This window comes from Impatiens glandulifera, chromosome 8, assembly GCF_907164915.1.
Source record: "Impatiens glandulifera chromosome 8, dImpGla2.1, whole genome shotgun sequence".
In the NCBI taxonomy this organism is placed as follows: Eukaryota; Viridiplantae; Streptophyta; class Magnoliopsida; order Ericales; family Balsaminaceae; genus Impatiens; species Impatiens glandulifera.
Window position 1 is genome coordinate 12,616,783 of NC_061869.1, and position 9,260 is coordinate 12,626,042.

A 9,260-nucleotide genomic window follows, 5' to 3' on the forward strand; every position below is an offset into this window, starting at 1 on the left:
TTAAATTATAAACATTTTGTTAAAATAGAAAACCTTGTGGAGAATTTATAATGTTTTTCATTTGACAAACATGATATTGACATTTGAGTTTTATATATTTAACTAATTAAATAAATTAATAATTGAAATATCAATAATCATAATAATAATTTTAAAATAAATTTTCTTATTAAATAAAGAACAAAAAACAATTTGGTATATCTTTAAAATTTATTTGTATATCACAATATTAATTACTATATTTTGAAAACTGATAAAATTCACTACTATAATATATATTTTTTTCAGATTGAATTTATTCCGTATAATGGTTGAACAATTTTTAAATGTATTTAAATAATCACCTTATCATAAGCCTCTAAAACAAGTGATGTAAGAGTTAAAAATGAAGATATTGTAAATAAATTATTGTCTATAAATAAATTAAATATATTTGAACATTTAGTGAAGGATTAAATAATGTGAATAATGAATGGTAAAGCTGAAATGATTAACTAAATACTATTAATTATAATTTTACGATTATTAACTAAATTACTATTAATATTTTTTAAATAAATAAAATTAAAAATACAAGATTTAAAGAGAAAATCTGAATCAATCAAAACCGAAAAAGAAAGAAATTTTGTGAATTATTTATTTATTTTGAATTTAAAATGTATGAGTGGATGACAGAAGTTTTGTAAAATATCTTCTAAGATAAGTTTGATTCAAGTATATTTGTTATAATTTTTTTTTTAATTTAAAAAAATAAATTAACACTATTTCCTCCCTCTTCAAATCTTTTAAATAATTTTTTAACAATCTATTAACAAACTTTAAATTCATTTAATATGGTTAACTTTCTGAAATAAAAAATTAAATATTATTTTGATTTTTATATTTTGTTGATTTAACTATAGAATATGAATATTTAATTTGATTTTATTAGTTTGCTAAAGTAAGGAGAGTGAGTGGAGTAATAAAGAAATGTTTATTACATCTACTTTTTGCCACGTTATTTCTGCAGACTTTAATTTCCACTCATATTTTAAAGGGATTGAATAGGGATTGAATTGATAGACAACTACCATATGTTCATATGTTGAATTATTGTATTAAATTATTTAATTTGAATAAAACAAAATAAAGAAATAGTAATGTAAGTATTTTGATGGATTGAGTGTGATTTGATTTTATTGATGATAGTTTGGGTAATCATTCAAATATGCGAATAGCTCAAATAGGGATGATAAAAGTCATAGTGCATTTACAATCATCTTAGTTAGATTGGTTTCAAAAAATCTTTGTTATGTTAAAATTATATAATATATTAAAGATTTTTTATGTTAAAATTATATAATTGTTTTTATATAATATATTAAAGATTCATACTATTATAAAAAAATAAATTTAAAATTATTATAAAATATGAATAATAAATAATATATTGGTGATATTATATATATAATTATATGAGGAAGATAAATTAAGCGAAAGGACCAGCGAAAGTAAGGTCACGAATTCGACGTGGCCGGCCACGTTGCCCCCACGTCCCGATATTATTATTATTATTATATTTTTCCGAAATGTCACATTTTAGGACTTTTTGAGAGACATGAAATGTGACATTTCTAAGTTTTCTCTCTCTCCTAAACTTACTTTCTCTAAGGTCTTGTTCTCTTTGGGTTTTTTAAAAAACCCACCCCAAATCAATTTTCTAATCAATCACTTCTCAACAATCATATCACTCATTTCATTAATCAAAATACTAAAATACCCTCTATTTTAAATTATTATTTTTTATTTTATTTATATATATCAATACCCTTTAAGTCTTTTTACTAAAAATAATCATCACCAATCATTATCTTTTTCCCTCTTTAGGTTTTTTCAAAAACCCCAATCCGAACAAGGCCTAAAACTTCGATGAATTTATCATTTTTCTAATTATATTTATTAGTATTTAACTATTCGGGGTGAAATCGGAGCAAAATCGGAGCAGAGACACATATACTATCCGATCAATTATTCGGAAAAAAATCATTTCAAACAAGATAATTCGAATTGAAAATCACATGACATATTATATTTAATCTCAACTAGGGACGTATCTATCAATTCAAGTTATGATAAGGTTTAAAAAAATAATAAGAAAATTATGAATAAAATGAGTAGAATTTTCTATTAGTTAGAAAAAAAATTATTGAATTAAATTATAAAATGTATAAAATTAGGAGTTAGGTAACATTTTTACCTTAATTTTTAATCCACCTACATCACACTAATCAACCCGAATAATAATATTAGTGGAATATATAAAATGATATAATTTTAATATAATTAAAATGATGTATTATGATACAATGTAAAATGTATTAATTAATATTACGAGGGAGAAATAAGTTTCGTACTAAATTTTATTTATTTAGTTATTATAAAGGGTTAAATATGAATTATTAGATATATATGATTGAATATTTTTAAACAATTATCACCGATCCAACGTCTATAAATTAATACCCTGAATATGTAGTTAGACATATTGTCTTAATGAAGTATAACCAACTATTACCAAATTTAAACTTATCCAAAAAATCGATCTAACTTGAACTACGTCTAGAGATGGTATATATATATATATATATATTTTTAAAACGGTTAAAATCATTTCATTAAAATCTCAAAAGTTGGAAAATTTAGAATCAAAGCTAGACAAACCCTAACTATGATTAAAGCATGACAATCAAACGACCTTAAAAAATCCGATTAGTAGCAATCAAACATACAAAAAACAGAGATTACAAACAAAGATTACAAACTGTATCAAATCCTAATTATCCCAATCAGGATTTTTATTTTCATATCAACCTAATGTTTCAACATATTGTCTTACTCTTCCCATTCCCATTCCTTTTGCAATGAAAGAGGGATAAACTGAAGAAATTGATAAATACTGCATATTCTCAAGTTGATTTTTCTTTTCTTTTATATGAACCCATTCCAATTTGATAGAAAAAATTATTCTTCAGAATTTCTGAGCTCTTCACCTTGTTGTTCTCAACTTGAATTTCGAGATCATTATTTTTATTTTCTTCAGCTTCAGCTTTAAAATCCTCAACAACTTTAGATCCCTCTATATCAACCTTGGAATTCTATTCTTCATCTTGATTAACACGAGTATCTTCCTCTCTGTTTTCATCAGCAACCACTTCAACTTGATTTGATTGACAAATGATAGGCTAGAGGGATGGGCTCATTCGACTTGATTTGATTGAGAATTCTCAACTATCTCTTCAACATGATTAGGTTGAGGTTTCACCTAGTTCTTCGTACTGCTTTCTTTTTGTACATAATTTTCTTTATCTTCTATTTCCTGATCTTTAACCACATTTTTCTTTTTGATAATAGACACTTTTGTTTCATTTTCATGCATCTTTACTTTTTGGTCTTTATGAATTTTTTGATCTTCTTCCTTAGCCAAATAACAATTTGGGCTTTCATGTTGGTAGATATTGCAGAAAGTGCATCTGTATGGCCTCCACTCATAAGTGATTTCTATGACAGTAAATTTTCATTTTCTGTCTACTACTGTCATACTATTCGGCAGTGTGCTTCTAGGATGCACCTCAATGCTAATTCTAGTCAATGATATGTGCTCTCCTCCTTTAGTAATTGGGTCCATTATTAATTGTGTACCCAATAAACCTGCAAAATGACTAAGAACTTCTACATTATACATGTGTGCAGCCGTACAGGGATATTCCAAAGTTTGAACCATATCTGAGCTATTAAATTCAAATCTTCAAACCATCTTTCCAACTTCATGCAGTTGGATCCAATATATGTATGCATATTTTTCAGAATTTCATCCAGATTTGATCTCTTTTTAAATTTTAGAAAGTAAAGATCATGTACATTTTTTGAAATTTTCTTCAATCATTTTTTCTCCCATTGCTTCATAAGTTCCTCTTTGGTGACTATGAAGGAAACTCTATTTTTTCCTATGTAATTTCCCACCACTACATTTTCCCATTTCCTAACACAATTTTCTTCTACTATAGCCGACAATTTAAATTGAAAAGAAGAATTCAATACCTCCATTTTTGTCTGTATGCCCAAATAGATTTTCCTTTGTGTGCATGATCTTCAGCCTTTTTCTCAATGTTGTTTTTCCAGATTTCATTGATTTTCCATGTAGAATTACTTATGATAATATATGTATTTTATTTAGGAGCATTCATTAACTTCCTCATTGTTGCAACAAATCATTTTACTATCACTTCATATTCATCCTTCTTGAGTAGATTCCAGTCTTGGAGATAATGAATGTTAAGTTGGACTGTTGTGCTTTGTATTTTCTCCTTGCTAAGTACAATCTCTCATTTCTTAGCATGTATAAGAAGTTTGATGATTTGGTTTTTTAGTCCAAATTAATTGGTCCTTTGATTATACTCTATCATCCAAACTCATTATTTCTTCTCTTTGATCCCTGTATTATTTTCCAAATGCTTTGGGGGAGCAATTAGGTCTTTGCTAATTTCCTGTACTTTTTTTTAATAACTTCATCATCTATTTTGTTCATCTCCTTCTCTGTAGTTTCTTTGACTTCTTTAAGAACAAAGTCCTGCACTTCTTTGGCCTTATTATTTTTCCTTTTACCCATATTCCAATAAGACTTCAGAACAAGGGATTAAAGTCAGAACAATAATCTTGAAACGACCTTATTCAAACCTTAGACGATTTTTCCTCGATGTGCCGAACGTGCCAGACGTACCTGTCGTGCCGAACGTTCCAGACGTACTGACGATTTTTACTCCGATCACGTTTCCCGTAATCGACTATCAAATCAACTGAATCGCGCGACCGAGCAACTGTGTCGAACGTGCCGACCGTGCTAATCGTGTTGAACGTGCCGACGATCTTAATTCTGACACGATTCTTGATTGAATATGAGAATGTGCACGTATTTTGGGAAGAAATTCAAGATTTTGTCGTTAGAAAATGCTCGTCGAAAATCTCCAAAGCTTTTCTCTAACGAGAGTTATTGGTGTGCTCTCAATGGGTTTCTGTCAATGTACTTGATTTTATTGGCTATTTTTACTCTAGATGATATTATTATGAAATTATTTGGATTAAATACAAATAATCCACATCAAACCAGCTATAAGTTTAGTAGCTGATTGTTTGGTCAAGCTTATTTGTTAATTAATTTAGGATTTTAACAGTTTAGAATTTATTTGTATTGCTTTTACACTTTTTTTCTTTCTTTCTAATTTATAAAAATTAATATTTCATTTTTTGTTTTTGACTAGGAACACATAATTTCTTAGAAGAAAAGTCAAACTTTCCCACTATAAACAGTTATTGTAAACCAAATAATGGCGACCCCACCAAGAAATATATATATTTATAATATTGTTACAAATTAATTGATTTTCTTGTAAAAAAAATAAATTTGATTGCAGATAATGGAATGTGGCAAAGAAACAATTTACTCAACCAAATTCAACATACTCTTTTAAGGCATGTTTGATGATTCAATGTCTCATGATTAATTGTTTTTTAATCATATTTTTTTTAATTGAATTTTTGTATTAATTATTAAAGATAATTTAGTGATGGTTAATCCAATCAAATAAAATAAAAAAATCCTAAGTGAACCACATTTCAGTTTTTGTTGAAAATAATTACTTTAATTTATAAATCTCAGATCAAACAAGATCTTGATATGAAACTTATGCAATCTACATTTAAAAAAATTAAAGGTTCAGTGTATAAAATGGATGATAAATGCATAGAGAAACCAAAGGTATAAAAGTTATTTACAATAATAGAAAATAAAAACAAGAGCATACAAGGCCACATCATCAAATCAATAAATGATATAAAAATAGTTAAAGTCCAAGATACAACTAACAAAAGAAGTTTAAATCCCACTAATTCACTAAGAATAAAAAAACAAATATATATATAATGATGCTTAATTTTTAAAGTGTTCGGATTGCCGGGTCGAGAGCTATGGTTAATTTGGATATATGTGAGAGTAAATGAATACTTGAGTCGGATTATGTGTTGACCCGCCCATAAAAATTTTACCGTTATATTTTTTTCACGAATTTTTATATTATTACTCGTGCAAATACACGTGATACATAAGAATATATATCTCATATGATAAATGTTGACTCAAAAATAATAAAAAGTTAAAAATTCAACTAATGCTAGCTTAGAATATTTTATATATAATTGATCTACATGGAGTTAATGAAATTATTTATTTATTAATCTTAATATGAATTAAAGTACTCATTCATCAAGACTCAACAACCATTTTTGTTAATGTAGGTGACATCATGGTTTCAAATAGAATGAAGCCAAATAGAAACCACTCTACAATTATTTATTACATTTATAGAAATTTAGAGAAATAAGAAAGAACAAGAATTTTACGCGATTGTAATCTTGTCAATAAGAGACTTACTATCAAGCCCTTTTCCATAGAAGTTTTGAATGAACTCTTGTTGAGTGAAATCCCTATAAATGGCACGTTTCTCGTCAGTTAAAAGCTCCGGCAAAGGTCCATAGTCGTCGGAATCTCTCCATTTGGCAAGGTTAAAGAACTCAACTATCGAAATCCTTGGTTCCTTGAAAGAGTTAGCTAGTACTCTATGTTGCACACTTTTGTATTCACCATTTGACACTATCTACAAATAGAATAACCAAATTCAAATTTTTGGTTAGTAATACTAATAAGCCTTGAGTATAATTTTTATTTGAAAAACAATGCATATGGTTAAATAATATTTACTTGTAGGAAGTCTCCAATGTTAATGATCAAAGCACCATGCAAAGGCTTGACATCAACCCATCCATCATCACCATGCTTAACTTGCAAACCACCAATTTGATTCACCAAGAGAACGGTTAAGATTCCGGGATCTGTATGTGGTGTAATCCCCACTGTTAGATCTGGTTGCGGGCAATAGGGATAAATATGACCCACCATGGCCCTGCTCTCGGCAAATGTTAACTCTTTGAACCGGTTCGAAACCAATCCTAATCCTTCACTCAACAACTCCATTACTTGCTCGGCCACTTTCTTTGAGTGCGAGTCCCACTCAACCAACTCCTTTCGACATATTGTAGGTATTTCCTCCGTTGGGGCTGCTACTGGACCCATCCAAACCTGTCGTCCATCGATAACAACTCAATATACAATTACTCAATTTATCCATGAATATATATCTATATATATTAAATCTCAACATCAAGGAGATGTAAAAAATTCATAGTGACATTAATTATAATGTCTAGACAATGAGCTACAAAAGACATATTGACTTGAGTTAATGGTAAGGCTCCACAATTGTTTGTTTCAACTTTTAAAATGATAAAACATATGAAGGTTAATATTAATAATTTTATATTTACTCATAAATTATTGGTATGAATTCTTAAAATAATTGCTGTTGGATTTTATAAATAAAATTTTGAAACATTTGTAATTATTTATTTGTACAAAACTATATTAAATTTAATTAAATATATATAATAATGATGGTAACATAGTATATTCAAGATTTGTGTAATGATTATTATAAAACTATTCTCCTTGTTTGAAAACACTTACATTTGAAACAAGTTTTTGGTTTTGAACAATTCTTTTAATCATTAATTCAAAAAATATATCTTGATTATATACCTATTATAATTTTAATAACTTATTTCATTCTTCTCATATTGGCTCGAGATGGTTCTAGAGAGACTAGTTATATATGTTATAGATGGATAGATCTACAATTCAAAATATATAAACAAATTAACATAATTAATGAAATATTAAACTAAAATTATAGGTGACTTGTCTTATAAAATTATCATTCCTTCTAATTTCATCAAATTATAAAATAAATTAATTTTATTTTTAAATATTTTAGTACTATATTAAATATATTTTAATTAATTACGAAAAATAATTTAGACAACGAAAACAAAATATCGATGAGATCCGAATCTCAAAATAAAGTCAAAAGGGGATATGGCGAAATCGATAGGCGCTACAGACTTAATTGGATTGAACCTCGGTATGAAACCTACTAAGTGATAACTTTTAAATTCAGACTTTTAAATTCAGATAGATCCGAAATTAATAAAAATGGACAATCCTAAGTCAAATCCTGCTTTTGAAAAACAAATCTAAATAAAGATTCTGAAACTATAAATAAAAAAAAGATAAGTGAAGAGACTCAATGGGAAGATGTTCTAACAAAACGAGAATAAAAACTTAAAAAGACAAATTAATAATAATAAATTAAAAAAAAGATGGTTATGTTTGAAAAAATTGGCTATGTTTGGGAAAGTTATAATTTTTTATTCTATCCCGCAAACGTATTTTCGTTTTCAACTTCGTTGTCACGTGTTCTTAATCAGTCAATTTATAATCAAACAAATTAATTACCTGAAGGGAGTCATGCCAGGCCGCCGCTTGACTTCGATACAAGTCATTATTACTAGTATACATGACTCCTTTGCCTTCTTCCCGCCGGTAAAATTGGGCTTTTTCCACCGCCGGCAACTCATGAAAGGCTTTCACGGCGGCGATGGTTTCATCAAGGACTGAAACGGGCACGCCATGGTTTATAACCTGAAAGAATCCCCAGTCGCCGGCGGCCTCTCTCACTTGTTTCACGATGTCTTCCCGGCGGTCGGACACACTAGAGAGATCGATGACCGGGATCGAAACGGTCTTGTTTGGGGAAGGTTTGAGGTCGGAGAGAATTTCCGGCGAGTGGATGAAGAATTTTGGAATGGTGACGGTGCCGGAATCTGATAGTCCTTTGACGCCCATCTTTGAATTGTCAAACTCTTTTATTTCTTGCATTTTGTCGTAGTTCGCCATCTTTTTCTTGAGAGAGAGAAAGAGTTATTTGATGTAGCACTTGTAATAAATATGAGTATATATAAGGGAATATTTCCTTAAATTCAAATTTAATTAGTTAGTAAAAATATATCAATCCAAATTTACCATCAATTAATCAAAAATTCAGACTATCACTCAATGAATATCTAATACTTCATAAAAGACTCTAAATACTAGCCACTTATCGACAATGCATAAATAAGTGAGTTGTCGATTTAATCTCCCCGTGACACATACGACAACAAATAACCATAATACAACATTTTGCCATGCACACATATCATTCGTAAGAATTCATCGTGAATAACGCTCCATCCAAGGGGAGGTCTTGGATGGAATCTTTGACTCTCAAAGTTTT

General features: G+C 28.5%; 1 protein-coding gene across 1 annotated transcript; it reads right to left on the reverse strand.

The window, feature by feature from the left end:
• Positions 1 to 6,297: 6,297 nt before the first annotated feature.
• On the reverse strand, positions 6,298 to 8,908 carry LOC124911427 (1-aminocyclopropane-1-carboxylate oxidase homolog 4-like). The gene is made up of 3 exons (XM_047451909.1): positions 8,441 to 8,908; positions 6,791 to 7,168; positions 6,298 to 6,686 (listed from the first exon to the last, which is right to left on the reverse strand). Exons 1-3 carry the CDS (start codon positions 8,879 to 8,881, stop codon positions 6,429 to 6,431), a joined length of 1,077 nt encoding a protein of 358 aa, XP_047307865.1. The 5' UTR covers positions 8,882 to 8,908; the 3' UTR covers positions 6,298 to 6,428.
• Positions 8,909 to 9,260: the final 352 nt, after the last annotated feature.

Bases quoted from the DNA above. Each gene is read 5' to 3' on its own strand.
- LOC124911427 (XM_047451909.1), bottom strand. From the start codon at position 8,881: ATGGCGAACTACGACAAAATGCAAGAAATAAAAGAGTTTGACAATTCA. The intron at 7,169-8,440 runs GTAATTAATTTG...GATGGACGACAG, and splicing joins CCTGGCATGACTCCCTTCAG to GTTTGGATGGGTCCAGTAGC. The intron at 6,687-6,790 runs GTAAATATTATT...TTCTATTTGTAG, and splicing joins ACATTGGAGACTTCCTACAA to ATAGTGTCAAATGGTGAATA.